This window comes from Tauraco erythrolophus, chromosome 8, assembly GCF_009769465.1.
Source record: "Tauraco erythrolophus isolate bTauEry1 chromosome 8, bTauEry1.pri, whole genome shotgun sequence".
NCBI lineage: Eukaryota > Metazoa > Chordata > Aves > Musophagiformes > Musophagidae > Tauraco > Tauraco erythrolophus.
The window spans coordinates 31310711-31333712 of NC_141472.1; the positions used below are offsets into that span (position 1 = coordinate 31310711).

General features: G+C 46.1%; 1 protein-coding gene across 4 annotated transcripts in view; it reads left to right on the plus strand.

Annotated features, from left to right (window-relative positions):
* GLI2 (GLI family zinc finger 2) overlaps positions 1–23002 on the plus strand; it is a 145516-nt gene that overhangs the window by 89235 nt on the left and 33279 nt on the right. For 2 of the 4 annotated variants that reach the window (XM_086615324.1, XM_086615325.1), the window contains 2 exons: positions 16403–16605; positions 18295–18486. In XM_086615324.1, the coding sequence (XP_086471450.1) occupies positions 16403–16605; positions 18295–18486 (395 nt within the window). Of the gene's footprint in view, positions 1–16402; positions 16606–17773; positions 17777–18294; positions 18487–23002 lie in introns of all 4 variants that reach the window. The other 2 variants (XM_086615323.1, XM_086615326.1) reach the window with 2 other exon arrangements.

Below are 23002 nucleotides of genomic sequence, written 5' to 3' on the forward strand. Positions count from 1 at the left end.
AAGAAGGCGAAGAGTTATTTGTAGAAAATATTTGAAAATAAATTATGAGCTGATGAAGCAGAGGGACATATAGAAAGTGATCTAGGATACAGAACTGGTTTTAAGTCTCTCCCTGTTCAGGAAGAAACCTAAGTTTAATTAGAAAGACGTGCTTAGGTCCATTGACTTCAGAGGAACTGTCCTGGAGAGAGGTGTTCTTCTGAAGATGCCATAAAATAAAAAAGTTTACTAAATCCCACTTGTGGATTCCTGCTGTAAAAGTAGTTTATATTAGAGATTTTTCTTGTGGCAATATGGACTTGGCAGTTGACTTCAGACTTGTTATGATAATGCATTATTTGCTGATATTCTCATGAAAGCCTTCACTTAAGTTGTGTTTGTTTAGATAATTTTATCAAAGTAGAAGTCCACGCCTAATGAAGAGAGTCCAGAGCTCTGTAGTTACTTCCACATAACATTGCTGTGAGTCCAGCATCATCACAGGGATCCCAGCGGCGGTGTCAAACAGGCCAACTTGGAGAAGCCTAGCCGCAATGGTACCATGCGGACAAAATGCCCCGGTGTTTGCTCCCTAGGAAGAGCAAGTTTTCAAGGAATTCAAGGTGTTTGAAGTGCTGCTTTGAGTAACTAATCGCCACTCAGGTCAGACAGTGTGATCCTGCTTGTTTGAAAGGACCCTCAAGGAGCCAATGGTGTTTCCAGTTCTTTGGAAAGAACCAAAATGAGATCTTTGCTGCTGTTTTACCCTGATCATAAGGCATCCATTTTGTGATGGCATCTTATGGGGTCAGGGTACAGCATGAGAGTTAGTATATGGTGGGGACCAGGTCAGGGTGAATTACTCTACTGTCTATAGTGGGAAGGATTTTGCAGTCTGTTCCCAGGGGAGAAATCATATAAAAGTTTTTCTAGCTTTTTCCCTTTTTCCTACTCCTCCAGCTCAACTGTTTCTCTCTAAGAAGTAATGCCAGGAACCGATGAAATGTGGAGCATCTGCAAAGTTCTATCCAGTACATTTGAACGCTTAAATAGTTATTACCTGTTTGTATATTATTTCCAGTAGAAATCGCTAAACAGAGAAATTATCATAGTGAAATCAATGTCGGCAGATGCCAAACCACTTTATTCGCTTGAAAAAATAGAAGACTTCCAAACTCCGAATAAATTTCTAGCCATCTTTGGAAAAGAAATTGTACACGCACATATAACCAAACCAATTTTCAGGTTAGGTCAGGAAAGTTCAAACCCTCCCTCAGGGCAGACAGCAAGGAGATGACCACAATTTAAGAGACTAAAATGGAATTGAGCCAGGTTAGATATTTTACAACCCATGTCTTTTCAAGAGTCCCACAGGACTTTTACCAAGGACAAATGCACTGGACTTTTGGGCTTTAGTAGACAGGAATGACAGCCATTCTATATTCCTCACCAGACCATCGTCACGTGGTGTTGCCTAATGAGTCAGAAGGAAAGCCACTCTCCCACCAACACCACTTCCTCCATGTCCTGGGATTTTCTTTGCAAGTCATCTATTCAAGGCTTGGCTACGTCTTGACCTCTCTTGGCATGTGAGATCTAGACCTGGTATGACTCCAGACTTCCCTCAGCCGCGTCTGGTTTGAATCCTGTCAGTGCTGAGTGTTACCGCAAGAATAAGAAACTCTTCAAAGAGTTGTTTGTTTGTTTTTTTAAGAGCCGGCTTCTGCCAAATGTGAAGAAGGTAGGAGCACTGCGAGCTGTAGATTCTTTCCCTTGAGGTCCTGATGTGCTGATGGACCTCAGGATCCTATCAGCCTAGTTTCTCCATACTTGATCCCTGCAGAGCAGAGTTTGCATTTCCAGTGAATTATGTGATGTTTTCTGATAAAGACAGATGGTGAGCAGAGACTCAGGCTTGGTCTGTGCACGGGTGTCACATTGCTTCGGGTATGTCAGACTGGTGCAGCATATTGGGTGACTGACCTTTCCCAGGGTGACTCAGTGAGTAAATGGCACAAACTGAGGGACAGAAAATTCCTTGAGGTGCCCTGCACTGAAGAGCAGATTGCGCTTCCTCCCAAAATCTTGCCCTAGATGCAGTGGTTTCCTATCCCGTCATTTGGTTTTGGACTATATTGCCAAACTGACCTTTATCCAGACTCTGGTTGCTGTGATTGATTTCATTGCTTTGCCTTTCATAAACCCAGCCCTACCACCTCTGCGTTCGTTGGTGGCCTTTCTCCCAGGCAGGGCAATTTTGTGGTTCACTATTTCACCAGCAGAATTACTGTGATCTGTGAACTTCCAGTGCAGTAAGGATTTGTATGTAAGTGTCTGTGTGTGTAGGTAGTCTTCCTTACTTACGAGTGCAAGGTCTCAGTCTAATCTCCTCCCCGTTATCATCCTCAGTGGATGAAAGCTAAGCTGAAAGATAATCTCCTTGCTTGCAGTGCATCGTGGTCTGCAGTCCCCCTGATTGCATATGAGTTTCCAATGAGAGACTCTCTGGAGTCCAGGAGCAAACCTTCTACTAAAATGAAACTGGAGACTTTTAGAAGCTGTTCTTGTAGGCTGAAGGTAGAAGACAGAGATGGTGCAGCCAGGGAATCTGGCATCTTTGGGAGCGTCACCATAGCTTGACAAATATGCCACTAAAAATCCATGCGTACAATAGCATGAGCTGCATTTGTTCTTCATTTTTGGCTCGTCAAACTTTTGTCCTGCTTCGTTGAACAACGGGATGAGAGCTTTCAAGTGGGACTTGTGTAATTAAAAGTGTATCTCCTACCCATAGATCCTTACAACTCTTCTTGCACTTTGCTCTGTCCCTCAGATACTCTATGACTCAGCTTAGAGAACGGCCTGTGCATTCTTGTACCACATTTTATTGGCTAGAAGCTCTTTTATAGCAGGCGTGAATGGTTGTATTAATCCTTACAGCATTCATGAGTACCAAAGGTGTACTGCAGTACTGAGTAAGACTAATTATTTTGCCATTATATTATGAACAGCTTTAAAACTTGCAACATAATGTGACACGCGTAAAGGGAATTGTTAATATTAGAAGTTCAATTCTGGATCATTGAATTTCCTTGGTTATTAGTAACACTATAGATAATTTAAACAATAAAATCGACTTTATTTTCACCTGTTATGTCCTTTGCTTATTTTAGCAAACCAAACAGCAAGTAGAACTAAATAAAAACCTGAAACATGCAAAGTTTGGGGCCTTAAGTCCTATTTTTCAAAGTAGACTCCGAGTCAGAACTATTTAGACATCAAAATCCCATCAGCAGTCTGTCCCCACAATGAATGCATGTAAGAGCTTACAGCCCACTGAAATCAACTTGGGCTGCAAAAGATATTTGAAGGTGCAAAAAGATGACTGATGCAACTTTCAAAAGCTGCTACCACATGGAAAAAGCCTCACTGCAGGGATTTGAGCATAGCTTTGATTTTCAGGGTTGGCTCTTTTGTCACTGTGTTGTCTAAACAGGTAAAATAATTCACTGCACCTGAGCAATTCTGTTTTCTCAGACCACAATACAATGGCCCAGTGTTTGTCTTTTCCAAAATTGGAGAGAAATGTTTAAATAAAATTTTGTGCTGAATTATTAAAGCCACTGCAAATGTTTTCATTAAAATTTGAGTATGTTATTATCCCTTCTCTTGAATGTTAAATAGAACCAATACTTGGTGACTTAATTACCCAGCAATATCTCTTTTTTAGATTTTTACCTTATATGAACAAAATGAGTGTATTTATACAGTTCCAACATAAACACATCTTGTTTTACTGACTAAGTGCATCTTTTAAAGGGCACACAATGTTAACACCTTTTGGGTCACCTGAGACTTTACATCATGCTACACACTGAATCCCATAGTGAACTTTATTCTATGCAAAAATAAATCATTTTTTCTATCCTTCCTGATAAAATGTTTTAAAAAAACCCCACAACTCTGCTCGTTTTAAACTGTGCCCAAACACACTTGCTATCATTGAGGTTATATTCAGACTACCTAGAGTACCATCTCAGACAGACTTTGGCTGCTGTTGTGGAAAGCAATGGCTGTAGCGCATGAGATGAGCACCTGCAGTTGGCCGTGCAAAGAGAGCAGCCGCCTCTCCCTTGGCTCTGCACAGTTTGAGGCCTTGGCAGAGTATCTAGAAATGGGACTGGAGATCTCATCCCTCTCTTCACTTGGATACTGTAACAGGAGAATTAACTGGTGTTTGGTGAGATGGAAGAAGGGTGTTTTTTGAGGTTTGTGGAATGATGAGGAACCTCCTGCTTTTGCTCCCAGTCCAGCAGTACAGACCATCACCAGAACCGTTAGCATGAGGAGAGTGTATGGGACCTTTGCCAGCAGTGATGCTTTAAAAAACTCACTGTTTTTCAGGCAGCACCCGAAACCCAGCTATGATTCCCTGGAAAGAGGAGGGTGAAGAGTGGCTGTGCCTCTGCTGTTGCTGCGTTTAGAAGAGAAACAGCTTCAACTACTTGGAGTCAACCTGGCTCTTTTGGGAATTACATGTGACATCTAAAGTTGAGTTGGGGTTGTTTAAGGCTCAACTGACAACTGGGGACACCGAATTTCTTACCTTTACCCAGCTGAGTTTAGTGCCCAGTTTTGACCTGAGATGAAAGAAGGTTTGAGGCATCTAAAATTGATCAGGAGCACCATGCAGGCAGAAAGGCAGGCAAAAGCAGTGGTCAGGGAAAGTGAGGCCATGGCACAGTCGTGAAGTCACTGGAGGGTGGTGGCATGGTGATGAGCTGTGCTGTGCTCAGACCTCCTCTCATGCCAGACTGGCGAGCACCAGACCCGCTGGACTCTGACACAACCATGGCGGATGCGCAAGGGCAGGCACTTTGGCCTCGAAAGGCCGTGTGCCTGTGTGCATCACTCTCCAGCTAAGACAACAGACTGCTTGAAATGTTTTTCTGCATTTGCATTTACAAAAGCTGGATAGACCTTTTTTAAAAAAAATCTGATAAGTAGCAGGCAATTGAATTAACCACTGTTGACTGTATTGCTGTCTCTTAACAAACTCCATCTGTATGGTCTCCCTTTGTAGACACAATTTTATAACTTAATTTCCCTACCAAAACATCAGTGTTTACTTAGTAAGAAATCTGTTCTTTGTCAGCTTAAAACAGTGATTTCTTTATTACCACTCCGCGCAAGGAATGACAGCACGGAGTTGGCACTGAAGCAAGTCTGGTTGAGTCTACAGCGTCGTAATGGAAACAGGGTGAACCGAGGGTCAAGTATAATGGGATTTGTATACAAAAATGTGTCTGCATAAGGAATAGCTGCACGAGATAAGAGAATGAAAGATGAGGCCCGCAGTTCTCCTTTTGCATGGCGGCGGGAGGGAGGTGTCGCCGTAGGTATACGGCACTGCCGACATGGGAGATGGGGTTACCCCTGTGCCGACGCAGCAGAGATGCCTAAATCACGCGTGCGTGCTCCAGCGCTTGCTGATGTCGGTGGGTGTTGGATGGATCGAAGCCGTGATTGGTGATTACTCTGAGAATGTCTCGTATGTAATTTTTATTGATTGCGGGAAGCATAGGGTCAATGAGGGGTTTTCAAGCTATTACAGTCTGTGGCCTCCCTAAAAACTTTCCAGTGGGGTTGTCAAACATGGCATAGTGAATTTGGCCTGAATAACAAGAGGCTTGCAGGTTTTTTTGCTGTCCTTCACAGCACCTGAAGCAGTTTTTTTGTGATTACCAAGGGTTTTGCAAACCACGGGTTGAAAAGCACTAGTGTAAACTTTCAGCAGTAAACAGCTGAGGAGCAGGAGATCCCTATTCCTTCCTTGATAAATATATTGCATTTTCCTGTGTCATTGGAAAACTGGAAGAATAGGAGAGCAGCTATAGAGAATGACACCAACAGATCTGGGAGCAAAAGGGTTTTGGAAGGAAAGCTTTTTGAGAGGTACGTGGATGATGAGACATAAAACACCTCATCCTTTCTTACCATGAGCTGATGATTTGGGGGATGGGAGCAGCATCCTGGTTCCTTTGAAGTCTGTTGGAGTTGTACAGTGCAGCGAGCAGTGCTGGGATTTTACCATAAGACTGGGCTTCTGCTTAACGCATTTAGTTTCTCCTGCTGTAGAGCCTTTCTCAGTCTAGAGTCTATCCTGCAGGCTAGAACTGGTAGAGAAATGCCAGCTGTTTATCGCAGTAAATTGGAGAGAGATCTGCTCTGTCTGAATTATTTGCATTCATCTTTTCCTTATGGAAAATTAACTCCCAGCTGAAGGTTGTCCAGATTTTGAAAACATCCATGTTTCCTTCTGAGTCACTTTCTTTCTAGTCATTAAAAGAAAAAAAAAAAAAAAGGAAATGAAACAAAAATGATAGGTGAAAAGAAGAAATTAAAATTGAAGCGCTAACTTCTTGTTAATTCTCTTATTTTGTGCAGAAAGCTCCAGACACTTCCAAGAGAAAAAGCTTGTTTGGAATAAAAAGGTTTTTTTCCTTGCAGTCGTATCAGTGAAAAACTTTTACCTAGTTCTGCTCTTCACCATATAATTGCTTGTTTTTCAGCATGCTTGAAGCAAAGGAAAGGATGGCTAGATCAGCCAGCCTGCTGGATCAGATCTTATATTACATCTTGAGCTCTTTGAGTGTCATTAGCATTTCCTTTTAGAAGTGAAGAAATATTGACAGTTTGGTAGGTTATCTCGCATTTTACTGCACGTTAGGGCACTTCAAAGTCTTTATGTAGTGATGGGAACTGTCATGAAGTAGATGTGAAAAGGGCCTTTGGTCCAACTAAACCTGTCAGCAAGAAGATTTAGGGCAGATGGTTATTATTAGAAATCAATGTATTTATTATATATTGTTCAGGAATATTTCCCTTTGGAGGTTTCTGTGAGTGCTGTTGCTGCTTAAAATGTGTCAAATACCAGTAAAATTAATTCCTGCAGAAAACCCAGAGAGCCTCGACCAAAAGCTTTGCTATTATAGGAATGCACGTCTTTTACTGCTTTGTGCTGTGATGCACCAGAGGCAGGTACACACGCAGCGTGCCGGCAGCGCACCTGGGGTGCGTGTACACACGTGTGAGGTGTTTCTGTGCAGCGATCACAGTCACCTCTACATACAGAGCTCCTGTGACTGCTGTGTCTACAAAGGCTTTGTAGACATCTGTGCTGTACCTGTTCCCATTTCATTTTATTCCCCTTTGTAAACTATGGTTTTCTGGTTGCTTCCAGTTGGTCTCAACAGCTTACTGCTTCTTAGAGATGTCTTGCTAATGCCTGAACACCAATGTTTTTCCTCTGTACTTCAGAAAAGAGAAGTAGGACATTTCAGGCTTTTTATAATTAGTTGGGTGTAGGTTTTCCTTCCTTGGTGTCTTGTTTTGTTATGGGATTTAAGTTATAGGACCTTTGATTATGGAAAGAGGACATTCCATTGAAAAGGAGCGTATTAGCAGCAACATTAATGCTGGAAGTCGCTGTCCTGGAATAAAGATTCATTTTCTGTTCACCTCGTGATTTACAGCACATTCCAACCAAGTGATTTGGCTATGGTCTTCTGGCATAACATTGTTTGCCCTTTCCCTGACATTTTGCATATAAAGAAAAGTTATGAGCTTCTTGGGCATTCAAGGTACCAGGAAATGCAGGAGTCTACCTAATTTGTTAACATGAAATTATAGATGTCAGACATAGGCTCTGTTAGTTAACGTTGGTTAGAGTAATGCTGCAGCCAGTTGATTGTATTACAGTCATGATGAAGAGGAATGGTCCTTTTTTGCTTTTCTGGGATATGACGGGTATAGAGCCAAGGCAGATTTAAAGTGTAATGAATGAATAAGCATTTCCTATGGTTTGCTTGACTCTTCCATGGGCTCCACTGCTGTGGTGTTGCTGCCACTTGCTCTTTCCACAGCAGGTTAGTGCTGGCATGACATGAAAAGGGACTTTTCAGAAGGACTACAGGAATAGTCTTTTAAATGTTAAACCCCTCTGTAGCACTTGAATGTTATTTCCTTCAAAGGGAGAAAAGCCCTCACCCAAAAGTAGCACGGCAAGAAGATACCAGGCAGGGATCAAAACTTTAAATTTCCTCCCCAACACATACGCTTCCCATTTGTTTTCCCCAGCCCAGTGTCTTCACAGCTACAAGCAAAGTATTCGCTCGAAAGTGTTAATATCCTTTACATGTCTCCCAAGTGAAATCAATCAGATGCAGAGAAATGGCTGTGTCGCAGTCAACTTCTCTTTCCAACACCCATTTTCCTCATCTTCTCATCTGCACTGAATACTCTCAAATCTCCCCCAGCTTCCTGCTCAGCTCTGCCATCAGGATCTGGTCCATGTCTACACCTCTCCCTGTCTTATTCCCCACCGCTTCCCACCTTGCTCACTTCCCCTGCACCCGCCATGCCTCTGACCAGCCCTCATCCCCTCCCCACCCTGAGCCCACAGCATTTTGACACCCCAGCTCTCAAATTTTGTGACTACTTGAAGAGAGTTCTCATGGAGTAGAGTTCCAACCCAAAGTTCACATGCCTCCAGGTTTGCATCGCTCCTTTGGTCTGTTGCCGAACTACTTTCATTGGCTTTTGCACTTTTATCCATGCTTTCTTTCATGCCTTTTCTCTCACTCTCCTTCCTTCTCTCCCCCTCAGCTACTTTCCTTGAAGTTTCCCTTCTTAAAATATGCTTCTTCTCTGAAGGCTTTCATCATTAATCTCTCAAGAAACTATCTTAGAGACTCATCTGTGGCTCTTTGATTTATTCATTGTGAGGATTTTTTGGTGAGTATCTCATAAGAACTGAGCTGGTCATCCTTCTGCCTCCGTCGCTAAAGGAAAGCTTGTGTGAAAAGGTGGGCTTTCAGAACTTAAATTAAAAGATCATGTAAGTAAGATAATTGGATAAAAAAAGGATATTAGGATCTGAAACAGAATGTTTACTTGCTTTGATGTACTTTGAGAACATATGTCTGCACAGTGGGCCGTGTGGCTGATTAAGTATAAAACAACCAAAGAAAAAAATCACCACTATTAAGCTTAAATCAAAGATCTCTCCTGAAGACACTAATTTGATTTGAGTTTGAAGGTCTCATATCAACCCTAATTTCTACCTTTGATGTCTTGCTTTTTGTGTGTTGTACAATGGAGGGCAACCTTACTTATTAAAAATTTGCATTTTTCTTCTTTTAAAAGCAAATATTGATATTGTTGTTTTTATTGTGTTGCAGTTGTGCCTACAAGCGTCACCCAAAACTAGACCTGCACTGTGGTAAATGTGACATAGATACAGTAAGAAACCATATGTAGTTAGGAGAGTTTCTGCTTTGAGGGCCTATTCCTGTGCTTAAGAATGTTGTTAACTTCTGGTGGACCTTAGATGGAAAAAAAATTCTAACTCTAAGCTAAAATTCTTTTTATTTTGTTGATAAAAAAGAATAATGCTCTTAGGTGAAATAAAATCTTTTGTTCCATTTGTTCTTGGTTTTAGGTATTTTAAATGTAGGATTGAAGTCAGGTATGTTTAAAAACAGAACTGTCTTTTGAAAGGAAAAATGAAAGATGTTTAGCTGCTTTTTTTTAATTTTGAATCAAAAAAATCCTTATTCATACTTGGAGCGAATATATTAAGTTGACCTCATACGCTAGAAGTTGCATTAAGTCTTGAATGTTTTTCTAAGGGATGGAAAAAAAATGTGCTATGAAATGGCACCCACCTTAGATTACGATACCATTTCCATGGTGCAGATGGAAACCAGAGGAATCAACGAATTGGAGGCTGTTCTTGTTGCTCCTGCCACCAGTGGCAGAGTCTCCTTTGGCTTCAGTGGTACCAGATGAGACTTTAAGACATGTTTTTTAAAGTTATTTGAACAGCTACCACTGCCAATGGATGCTTGGTGGGATTTTTCAAGGTGTCTATGTAAATTCTTTTCAGAGCAGCGCCCAAACCACAGAGCAACAAATAAAGGGGTTTGTATTTAGACATATGTGTCTGTTAAGGCCCAAAAGAATTATCACAGTTATCTGATCTGACATCTGTGACACTGGCCATAGGATTCCCCTCTTCAATTTCTACAGTGGGAGAAATTACTCTTTCCTAATATTAAAACTTCTAACCTCACAGTACACTTAGAGCCCACCGTTCAGAAAAACCCTTAGTTTTGCCATAAAGTCTTGCAGCAGCGCTGAATTTACCACTTCCCTCCATAAACTCTTCTAATGAGAACTTGCCCTCGCTGTTAAAATATCTTTTTTATTTTTCATGTTTTCGATGCCTCAAAGCCATTTTTGCAGGGAAAGAAGAAAACAAGAACTGTTCGAAGCGTGCCCATTAAATTTCTGCAGAGAAGCTTTAGCAATTTTTGTCCAGTTTCACAGCTTCTTGTGAGTGAGTGCATTAATTGCTGAACTAGCAAAGGTAGCTCTGATTTTCTATAATATTCATCTTCGTGGGTATGGAAAAAGAAAGGAGATGATATCAACCCCATTTTAAAGCTGAGAAAATACAGGAAAAAGGAATAAAATGGATTGCGCTGAGCATCCCTGCAGCGGAGGGCTGGGAGTTAGCAGTGATGTCTCTTGGGTCCCCATCCCGATCTCATCCTAGCGGGACACGTAAGCTGACATCTTTGAGTTGATAGCCCTACATTTGAGCATGAGGTCACTTTACTGGATAATTATCAACTTGTTGCCGTGCTGGGAAAGCTGGGAAGCATGAGTGATTCCCCGTCGCCTCATCACCGGGCTGCTCTGCACTCCCTGGCAGCGGCTGCAGGGAGAGGCAGCTGCTGGGCAGCTCCGTGCCGCTCCTCCCGGTGCATCCGCCGCTCTCTGAGCTGAAAAAATGGGAGACGGGAGGGGGTGGGAATCTTTGTGAATGATCAAATGCCATGTGAATTCGATAGTAGTGGCCCAGGTTTGACCTCTGAAAGGTACCTTGTTTTGAGGGACCTCGCGGGGTTTGATCCTGAGGGTACCGCACAAGTGTCGTGACCTCTCGCCCTTCCTGTTGTAAGGGACTTTAAATCAGAAATAAACAGAGGTGAAATTGAGGGGCTGACGAGAGCTGTTTAGACTGAATCGTTTTGCATGAATCCTGGGGCATTTTAGGTTTCCTGCTGGATACAGGTTTGGCATCTCATATGTAGAGTGTCTGCCATGAACGCAGTCCATTTTTCGGGTACCCATATGTCTCTCCTCCATCTCCTGCAGACATTGAGTGGTCTGCGTACATAGGACTTCCAAAAACCAGGCCAGGAAGTTTTATTTAAAACAAAACAAAAGCAAGATTTTTATGTGGGGTTTAAATGAGATCGTTGGCTTTAAAAGCTTTTTTCTTACAGCAAAACTCATAGCAAAACTCTGCCAGGCTCCCCATGAGCAGTTCTGTTCCTAGCTTCCATCTCTGTATAGCAGCTACACCGTTTGTGTTTTTTTTGTACAGCAAAACAATTGCCTGCAAATGTCCATATTCCATTAAGCATATGGAAAAGTATTCAGCCCTTTGTCTTCCACTGAATGAATATATTTGGCACGTAAGTATTAATTTAGACTAGTCATGGGACATTAGCGCTGGTTAATTGTCCCCATTTTTCTGGCGTTTATTTAACCGATGGAGATTATTTCAGAAATGTGCAACTTCTTTAACTGTTGCATTCATTGCTGAGTGCCCCTTGCAGAGGCTTCAGACCCACATGCAGCAGCGGAGAGATGGTGCCACCTCTCCTTCACACAAGATTTTAGGATTGCTGATGCATGACCACAGAGGGAGAACAGGATGAGAAGAAGTGGCCCCAAGACCTTGTTCATAGCAATCAGCACTGATTTTGCCAGTCCCAGAGGAGTTTCCCTTCCCAGGAGCCCAGCCTGGCTCCTCAGAGACCATGCTGCTCCTTCACCATAGGACCACAAGGATCCTTTCTCAGCGCTGCGTCCAGCTGCGATTCACTGAGCGCAGCACGTGCATCCCTCCTGTGAACAGCAGCACCAGAGCTGGATGACTGCCGGGCTCCAAGGCACACTCAGGGACACACTGCTCTGCGTCACTGAAAACCATGGGTTGAAATTTTTTACCTTGTTTTCCCAAGAAAAACTACCCACTCCTTCTCCCAGACTTTGAGATGAGACCGGGGAGCTTTGGACAAGCTGGCTCTCCTTTCAGCAAAACATGGGTGGCAGGAAAAATAAGCAGATCTCTTTTCCTCAGTGAAGGACAGTTAAGGAGTGACCAGCTCCTGGGAAACCACCAAATATCTCCTAGTGTCCCACCAGCTGTGTGTGTCACGTCTTGGATGCTGGTAGCCCTCCTTGTGCTAATCGTGCTCCTCTGCTGCCGCCTGTACCCGCTGCCCCACTGTCCCACTCTGCAGGTGGCTAGAGCCAGGTACATAGTGCAAGGATTTCTGCTTTCCAAGAAGAGTTATCCACTGCACCGGTAAAGACCTACTCTGTAAAGCCTTCAGCTCTGTAATGCCCCCAGTATCACCATGAGGCCCCGCAGCCTCATCTAGCCCATCCAGCCAGATTGGATGAGGCTTTGAGCAACCTGGTGTAGTGGAGGGTGTTGGAACTAGATGATCTTTGAGGTCCCTTCCAACCCAAACCATTCTATGAACAGTACAATTTCAAAATCCCATCCTTTCTACAAAGTCGTCGTCTTCTATGAACAGTAATGTCTTTACCACCTCAGTGTCTCCCTCTGTTAGAGAGCAGGGAAGGGAGAGCTGCTCCTAGGTGGGGGAGGAAATGAATCCAGGCTCTCATGCTTTGTCAGAGATGCAAATTGTTCTACAAGTCCTGAGCATTAATTATAGAGCCTGGGCTTCTTGCTGGAGCCGTGGGGAAAACAGGCCCCTGGCTCCCATTAAATTTAATGGCATTTGGACACCCAATTCCCTTAGCCTATTTGAAAACTAGAATCCTGGTTTCTTCAGAAATATATGTGGTCAGGTGAAATCCCTCGTCCCCCTGCAGACAGTGAGATTTTTACAGCGTTGGCTTCAGCAAAGCCAGGAGCTCTGCCCCAGGCAGTGGGATGTTTTCTTCGTGCCATCCGTGGGACCCAGGGAAGGAGCAGGGAGTGATGTACGGATAGCGGAGGTCTGGGCAGGGAGCTCTACAGACACACTGAGAAACCCAACTCTGGCACCATGGCACCATTGCATGGGCTGGTTCAGCACACCAAGCTGGACATTGTCCCTCTGTGGGGTTCGGCTCATGGGGACGGGGAACCCCGCTTGCCCGGGAGGTGAGCTGGGCTTGGGGGCAGAGACTCCTTCTCCCAGTGCGACTTCACCTCTCGTCCATTTAAGCCACCACCTCTGAAAAGCAGCGGCTAATTGTTCTGCTTTGCCAGGAGCGGACCTGTGAGGCTATGGCAGCCTCTCGCTTGGTATTTGCAGAGTGCCTATGCAGTGGCACAATGTGGGTCTTGGGGATTAGAAATAGAGCCAGTGGTGCAACTGGAAAAAAGGGGGAAAAAATCAGACTTTTGGGGAGTTAGCAGCAGAGGATCTCTCTGGCCAAGCAAGCCATTCCTGGAAGGAAGCTACTGCGAACCTCGTTATTCTGGGACGTGCTGCACCGTGGGACGGTGCTTTGCAAGAACCATAGGTGTACAACAGTGAGAGGTGATCCCTGCTTGGGAAGGCTTAGGGGAGCCAGACCTGGCTGAGAGCATGGCTGTCCTAGTCCACAGATAGAGGGATGCAGCAAGGAGAGTCCTTAAGCGGAGCCATAAGGAAAAGCCTGCTCTCCAACCCTGTCGTTCTGCACGGGGCCAGCCTCATATTGAAACACCACCTGAGTCTCCAGCTGCATGCATTTTGGGTGAATTCTTGATCTTTTTCCCAGTGTTACCTTTTTGGCCAGAGTGGAGTTTTGCTATTCTGAGGGACTCCAGCGCTTCTGCCCAATTTAACATGGAGAAAAATGAACAGCAAACCCTTCATATTGTTATACACGTTTTAGATGTCGGCCTCACAGTTTGATCAACGGAGGCTCCAAAGGCTCGTAAACCTGGTAATACATAGTTTCAAGCCTGCATCAAAGAAGTTCACAACCCTTTTGGGAGAAGCTGTGAGTACTGATGAAAGAGGGAACTTATTGTATATGTAAGAAAACTTCTTTCATGGCTTATGTATTAAGGCAGGCTCTGTGGCCCAGGGAAGATTGGGGCTGCTTTTAATTTACATCCCCCCTCACTTGTATTAAGTCTTCGTCAGAAGAAAAATTAGTCAGATGTTTTCTTAATGACATCATTTTTTTAATCCTGTTTCATTTTTTCCAGATGAGGCGGTGGAGATTATTAGAAATGAATTGAAACTAAATCTGGAACAGAGACTTTGATTCACTTCTCCCTCCTCCTCGGTAGAAATAAATTGGTCGGCTCCATGCTCGGCCGCCTTTATTAGCAGCCTCAACAGAAAGCAGCCCCGGCAGCCTCGGCTGCAGCTTTCCCAAGCTTGCTGCCGCCGCGGCTGACGTCATGGCAAGAGGCACCGGAGAGTGACTCGGAGAGGGACTTTGGTGGCCCCATAATTTTGGTAACGAAAGGCCATGGCAACGCAGGTGGGGAGGTTATGAGGTCTGAAGTAGCCATGCCATCATAAGTTTGTCTTTCAGTGCTGTAAAAGAAAACAGGCTCGATGCTGGTGGGTGTTCTTCCAGCGAAACCCTGGTCCGGGTCTGATGAGCGTGTGTGTGTTTGTGGCTGTGCGTTTCTGCAAGACCTTTATATCTGATAGGTTTTCACTGCCTTGTATTTCACACCAGTGAGCCACGGAGCGTATTGCTACTTTGAACTGTAAATATTTTAAAAGGCATTTAATTTACTACCCATCAGCAGAAAGTGTTCAAAAAGCCACAAGGTTTACTAATTTATCAGAAAGACAGAGAAACACGCAGAAGATCAAACAAAGACAAACATGCTCGTAAACTGCTGAATAAGTCTGCAAAGCTTATATTACATTTCTGTGTGGTTTTGTTGATATGCAAGTATTACAAATAAATTAAAATGCACCTGAACTGTTGATAAGGCAGGGTGGGACCGAGTTCCTGAGGTGCAGGTGGCATGTCTAAACTGCTCCGACCCTCGTGTTTGTGGTTGTCTGTGCATGGAGAGACAGATCTGACATGCAGTCGCTAATGGCATGTTTGGATATTCTTAGGGAAGGACCTTTGTAATACCGTCCCTGAGCTCAGCCCACGTCCCAGATCCCTGACCTCTGAAATCCTGAATCCCTGTGGTCTCCCGTGCCTGGGGTGCAGCCCCATGGGATGCACACCCACCTCCCTCAGCTTTGTCAAAACACCCAGCCAGGGACCAACACTGTCCCTGCCATGACCTGCGTCTCCGCACCAGCTCCACTTCCAGCAGTCTGTGACTACAGAGAGAGCTAATGTGAAGCAGATTTTGCTCTTTCATTTTGCCTAATGACGACTCTGCTTCTTTCAGTGTCTAGCTCAGATTTTCTGCATCTCAGGTCAGGACGTGTAACTTTTTCACCCCTCCTTGCTCCCTCTGTGGTTTGTCTGAGAGGCTGGAGGGTATGGCAGGAGACGTGTCTGGGAGATGTCCGCACACTTTCTCTTCCATCCTTGCTCACCCTGCAAAAAACTATTCAAGTGCCGAAACATGCCTGTGACTTTTTTTTTTTTGTTACCTGCTGAATCCCTCAGCATTTACCGTCTCCTTTCTCAGGTAGCTCTCAGCCTGAGGAAGATCTGAGGGATTTAACAGAGGTGGCCCCCAGAAAGCATGCAATAAAACCTCTGGTGAACTTTTGCCCTCTGAACCATACTGCCAACCTGTCAAGGAGGTTTGTGCAAGCCGTGATGGACGCAGGCGGGGAGGGCTGCTCTGCCGGCGCCGGCCGAGCCATGCGTGCTGGGCCGAGCAAAGCACGGCTTGCCTCAAGATCATATAGGTACTCCTTGTGCCGTTTACATCCGTTCACAGGCAGCCCTGTCCGGGGCTTTGCCTGCACATGGCAGCACTAAACATCTGGATACGCAGGGACAGTGAGGAGCTTGCAAACCCGGGTTTTGCCTCCAACATCTTTGGTAGCCAGGCTCCCTGTGCAAGGAGATGGGGAGATGTCTAGCACAGGGCGCTCTGCACAGCCCACGTGTGCAAGTGCTGCCCGAAGCGGCGAGTGGCCCTTGCACAGCAGCCCAGCTGTGGCGAGCCGCCTCGCACGCATACGTGTTTAGTGCAGCACGGGTGCAGGTCTGCAGGAAGCTTGCGCTGGCTTCAGGCTCTGCGTATGCCAAGAGGGGAGGTTTTTCTCATGTGCTCCAACTCCTCCCTCGCGAGTGAAGGCGGTGGGGTGGGAGGGAGAAGGGTGGCAGGCGGCCGTGCCCGCCCCGGGTGGCTGTGAGTGACGGCATGTCTCTGTTTCCACCCCAGGCCTCCTCCTCTGAGCGGCAGCCCCGTCATCTCCGACATCTCCCTCATTCGCCTGTCTCCGCACCCCGCCGGGCCCGGCGAGTCACCCTTCAGCCCGCCGCACCCCTACGTAGCACCCCACATGGAGCACTACCTCCGCTCTGTCCACGGCAGCCCCACGCTCTCCGTCATCTCTGCTGCCAGGGGCCTCAGCCCTGCTGACGGTAAGACACTGTGCTACTCCTACTGCAGTGAGTTTGTAGCTCACCAGCTCAGAAATTCCCTAAAACCCAGGGATTTACAGCTGCAAAGGCTTCACAGCTGCTCTCTGAAGTGGGAGAGCTGTCTCTTTTTGTTCCTTTTTTTTTTCTTCACCCTCCCCTTTAGCTACACATTTGTTTTACATCATTGCACTGAGAAAGCAGAGCGTGAGAATAGCTATTACCGCTGGATCATATTATAAATATTTTGTTTAAAGTACGTTCCTTTCTGCAGCGTTCTCAGCTTCCTTATGACCTTCCCTGCTCTTATGTCCCTATTGGGAGCCCTGCTTCCCCGAAAGAGGGTCACCTTCGCTCTGGCTGCCTGGCCTGCCAAGCACTGACGTTGCAGAGATGAGGCAAAGCCGGCTAAGTTATCCCCTGTTGGCTTTGTGTCTCGGGCAGGATGGCTCCCGGGTGAAGGAGAGCAGCAATACTTTTTTCCTCCTTACTCCTGAGTTGCCCTGCAGCAGCTTTTGGGGAAGGTGAAGGCATGCAGGGAGCTGGCACTGGGTGCACACAGAGGTGGTGATGCACTCTAAGCCCTGGTAGACCTCGTGTCGGGGAGCTGAGGACATAAATGGCCAAGCAGGGAGAGGGGAAAATACACAACTGTACCTTCACTTGGGGACATGCAAGTCATGCCTTACTTCATCAGAAGTGCCTCATTGCATAGTTGCAGGCGGCTGGCTCAGAGCCCAGGGAGCAGCCAGGGTTTAGGGACGCAGTCTCTGCACACCCGACAAACCCCAGCGTCTCTCGGTTCCTGAGCCACAGCAGGGGCAAGCGGCCCTTCGCCGCTGCAGAGCAAAGTGTGCTGGAGAGGGACAAGGCCCCCAGCTTAGTGTCTGGCAGCATAAAACCATCTTCCACAACTAAAGAAACACATCGCTAGGGTGATGGGGAGATACATGCGTCTTCTTCCCTCCCCTAAAACGTCATCTGAACTCCCAGCCACCCGCTGCGGAGAGGTCTGATGGCTGGCGTGCGTGTGCTCTGCCCCGACCACTCCTTCCAAAGCCAGTTCCGTTGTTTGCCGTGAAAAAAAGGCATCGTGTTTTGGGTTGCTTTTCTTTTCCTTTTATTCTTTTTTTTTTTTTTAAGGCGGTGGTAAATAAGTTAATGGGGAAAGCGGGTGGGGAGGCAGGTTTGAAAAATTACAGCTGGGAGAAAGTGAGCGTAATTGGCTTTGGCAGCCAAAATGGTTTTATGCTGCCAGACACTAAACCTAGCTCTATGCATTAGACCTTGGCTTTAATTTCCTCGCGCTGCTATCGGGAACTGGGCTGCATTTGTCTTTCCTTCCTAATAGGCAGGGATGTTAATGCTGACAGGGTTACTGCTGCCGACTGGCTGGGCCCTCTCCCCCCTCCCCGGGGTACCGCTGCGTCCGAACGAGAGGATTATTAGAAGGGGGAACGAGAGATTGTTTATAAATTTGCGGAAATGGAGGAATGCAGAGGCCCCAGCTTAGTTTCTTTTGTCTGTAGAAGCACGCCCAAGCGCACGTCACGAGAGCCCTACGTGGAGCCGTGCGGCAGGGCTGGCGGGGGGCGCGGGGGGGAGACGGGGCCGCCAACGTCAGCGCCGAGGTCTAACGTTGCGGTGGGAACCTTCTCCCCATGTTTTTCTCCTTGCCTGCGGCTCTAACAGTGGCTCACGAGCACCTGAAGGAGCGAAGTCTCTTCGGGCTGCCCCCACCACCACCGGGAGCCAACCCCGCCGACTACTACCACCAAATGACGCTGATGGCCGGCCACCCAAACCCCTATGGGGATCTCCTGATGCAGAGCGGCGGAGCAGCCAGCACAGCCCACATCCACGATTACCTCAGCCCCGTCGACGGTGAGTAGCGCTCTGGGTCCTCTGTGGCACGACTGAAATTTTGGGGCAGGCGGGTGGGGCTGTTCTTCAGGTGGAAACTGCTATACATGGTCACTCTGCCCTGCCGAAACCCATGGGTGCTGCACTGTAATTTTTGGCTTAAAAGATCACCGTGTTCCATATATATATCCGTAAAATATACATAATTTAGGATATACACATGTGGCTTCTTTGGGAGGATGGCATGGCTGCTGCATGGGTAGGAGATGGGCTGGTCCAGCCAGCAGGGCATTGTCATCCTGCTGCTTTGAGCATGGGTGACCATAGCGTGCCTGGAGGCAAGCTCCATATCTGGCTCCCCATCCCACCGCATGTTTCGCCTGATTGGTGTCTGGGGCAAAGGCTGGCCATTTCCATGGGTAGCCATGCTCAGCACGATGGACCTCTTTTCTTGGCTGGATCCTCTCAGGTCCCCAAGGAGAAAAAATATGTTAACGGGTAGCCACGGTGGAGATGATATGTTAGTATTTTGTGGGAGAAAAAAATTGGAGGAATGTGATATTTATGCTAGTGTCGGGCATTAGAAACCCAGAAAGTTCTCGCTCCTGGCTAAACGAAGAAGAAATAAAATCATGTTAGGAGCTGCGGTGCTGAGTCACCCCTGCGGCCTGACCACTGTCCTGGTGAGATAGGTAAAGGCTATCTGGAAACTTATCGGAGGTCCAAATGACTTTTGGAGCTGTTAGAGATTCTTTTCCTTTCACTTTATGCCACATCTTGTAAGAACTGGGGTTGCGCAGATATTACAGAGGGAAGTTAGGGGATTGTTTCTGCTGCAAGAAAGAGAAGTCTCGGCTCGACTTTCAGATCCTGGCTCCTGTTTCCTGAGCTGCCTTCGTATTTGCTTGTGGACTATTATAATTTTGGAGTGGAGATCGGCATCGTTTCATTACTGCTTCAAAGTTTCTGTTGTGGAGCTTTTAAGATGAAAGACTTTGCGGCCTTGCTGCTTCATAAAGTGACTGGTTTAGAATGATAAAAGCTGTTCTGGCTGTTCAGTGATGGGGGCTTATAGATATTTCTAACGAAAAAACAATTTCTCGTCTACAGCTGCTGCGGAAGTTTTACCTGAATAATCATTTTCTGCTGCCAATTCCTAGATTAATCGGGAACCCAGATCCCAGTCTGAAAGGGAGAGCACACGCTCCTTGGTACCATATCACCCAAAATATATTTCGGGCTTCTCTGCTACAAGGCAAGCTGGTCAGTAAGACTGCTCTGTCCTCCCTCCAGAGGGTTAATGTCTGTGATTATAGCAGATGGGTGCAAACCAGCCCTGCCAAGTTCTCCTTAGGCTCTTGAACAAGACTCCTTCCTCCTTGCCTCCTTATTAGTCCATCTCTGACCAGCAATGCCTCGCTGAAGCACCAGATAAACAGCCAGAAAGGAAAACAAACACAACTGTTTTCAGGCTAGCACAGGCTGACTCTCAGCACACCAAGATGCTCGTCCTCTGCCTTGCTGAAGATCAGTCTTTATCTGAAGTCGTCTGACATAGTGCCCATGGCAGGAGACTTTCTTACTGCTTGCTTTCTCCTGAAAACAGCTCTAGAGTGAATTACATATCAGAGGTCCTGGTTTCGTGCAGCCAAGCTCATAACCATTGTTCACTGCAAAGCCAGGGCTCACCAAGTGTTTATCTTGATCTTTCGGTAAAGCTTTGTTGATTAGTAACTGGAAAGCCTTTTTTAGGACTTCACATGCTCTGCATGAGATGAAAACTTTCAAACATCAAGAGTATGTGACATGAGGCATGAGAAGGCTACTTTTTAGGAACATGGAAAGGAGCAGCAGCCCAGTGCCAGTCTCTGGTCTACATGTTTGGGTTTATCCATCAGCCAGAGAGAAGAGACAATTGTGCATTATCAAAGCGGAGACTAAAATGGATGTCTCTGAAACACTGGCTGAGGAACCAAAGTCTCCCTCTCTTTTTAGAAAGTTATTTCAAAAATTTGCATCAGCTGGGCCTAAGTAAATAGTTGAACAGATAATTTAATAAAGCATCCTCTTATGGTGCTTTTCTGAGACAAGAATATCAGTAGCACGCATAAAACCTCAGTGAGTCACCGCCTCACAGCATCTGTCATTCAGAGAGCCCTTTTCTTTCCAGAGAGCCCCAGAACATAAGAACTTTACAAGAAGCTGAAAATGCAGGTAGCTCCTGTTAAACCACACACAGCATCATCATGCATCTGTGATAACACTGACGCCTGTGAAAAAAAAGGCAGCAGATAAGCCTATATTGAAACTGGCCTATTCAGTGTCGAGTCATCTCCAAACATCTCCAGGTCCATGGGAGCCCTAGACACTGGGCATGGTAGTTCTTCCACAGACACATACCTGGTCCCTTCTGGTTGCTGTAATTGCATTTCTTAGAGAATTTCTCAATGCCTCTGTGTTTGTCGGTGTTTTTTCATCCCATCAGGTGTTCAGCGTCAGGAAAAGTAGCAGGACACAAGTGTTGGCTGGAGCTTGTTGGTACCGACCTTGTGTCAGGTCTGCTGAGTGTTTAAACACTGACTGAGCTAGGGGGCCCAGAGCTGCATCTCTTTTTCACTGTACAGCTAGTAGTTAACCCACTAAAGTAGACCAAATGTAAGTTTTACCCACTAGACTGCTGGGGTCTTCAGGCCAGTTCCAGCGGAGACTAAATTACCCTTCAGTTAGCTGTCCTGTTCCATTCTGTCACCCAAACAGGGACTCTAAACCCAAGAATGGAGTTTGAACCCAGGCTTAGATCCATTTTCTGAAAAGCCTGCACTTTCAAATCAAAAGTTCCCTACTTTCCAATGTCACAACGTTACTGGTGGGGCACTTTTGAGATTAATTGATGGGATCTATTCACCAGATCAAACCACTCTTCGGCATTTCTATTCTAGCAGTGGGTGTCACATGGTGGATTGTTCCAGGTGGCAGAGTGGTTGCACAAGAGCATCCCTGGGGCAGTGAAGACTAGTGGGAAGCACAGATGAACCTGAAATGACTACAACTTTCTGAGGATGTTTAGTACATCCAACTTTTTTTTTCCCCTAAGCACAAGGGCTCCTGTGATTACCCTCATCGCTTCAGGAGGTGCCATTTGCTCTCAAGAGGAGTGTATCCAGACTGACTCGGTGCTTGTACTGTTATAGCCCTATACATCAGAAGATCTCAAAGTACTGTACAAAGCAAAGCTACTTCATCACTGGAGACCCCAAGGAGAAAGGAGATGAAATAATCAGTGAGCAGAGCAGAGGCAGCTCTAGGAACAAGATCCAGATCTTTGGAATAAGACTTTAATGGCCAGAGTGGGAGGTAGAGACCGTCTTTAATTCCATCACTTCTGTTTGCACAGTGTTGAAAGTGTGATTGGGTTGTCCATGCTCAGACAGGGAATGGGGAAAAACATCTTGAGTTCAGCTTACATCCAAGCAGCACTGCACAGAGGTAGACACTCGGGTCAGAAAGGCTGCATAGATGTGTTTGTGCAATCTTACAGCTACCGACAGCAGAGATGACCCTGCAGTGCTGTCATGGTATTCCATTCAGTTCTGGAGCTAGAGAGGGGATCCCTGTCCTGTTTCTTGATGCCTGGTGCATGACAGTCAGAAATGTCTCGACTCATGACCAACAGTTTGACTGGGAAAAGGCTTTGTTCAGCCCAACGTAGCCAACAAGCCAGCGGCTGGCGCAGTTGCCTGAGACATGGGCAAATCATCAAGCAGGACTTTGTTTCCCCAAGTCGAACAGTGATTAGGCTTCACTGGCCTCTTTCAGTCGGTGTTGTTGGAGCCTTTCTGCTTCAAGTACATGATTTAATAGCCTTCGGGGTAAGGACCAGGGCTGGCAGTGCAGGCCAGTGGTTGCCGCAGTTAGCAGGCATGTGTGTAAGAGAAGTGAGCTCAGGACTCTTCTCCAGCAGGTATACGCAAACCCACTGGACCATCAGGACTGACAGAGAGAGCCCAACCTCCTGGGAAAGAAGTGCCTCGCGTAGGGCTTGAGGGACCAGCAGCTCGGGGTTTGCAGGCTGGGTGTGCTGGATTGAAGACGACTTCCCAAACGAGCCAGCTCTTGGCTACTCTGGGCAGATGGTGCACCCTGTAGCCTCTTCCTTAAAAACTCTGACAGATCTTTTTTGTGTGTTTGTTTTCTTTGTCCCAGCACAGAATGGAAACTTGCTGAAATCTCAGAAAAGGTTCAGAGAATGGGAAACGATTTCCCACTCATTTCTAGCCAGCAATGCTGTTTTCATCCCCAGGAAAATATGCGCAGAAGAGAGAAAAAGTCCCAGAGCATCCCATAAGTTGTCTCTGGAATCCCGCTGCACTCTGGTTTCTAAAGAATTCAATTTACATATGCAAGTTGGGTCGTCTAAACAGTTACCTTGTGGATTGGGAGTAGAAGAATGCAGCCTTGTCTTTCAGCGAGGATTTGAGGGAAGCATTAGTATTCCTTGAACTGCAAAGCTGATCGAGCCCCAGGGAGGGAAGAAAGA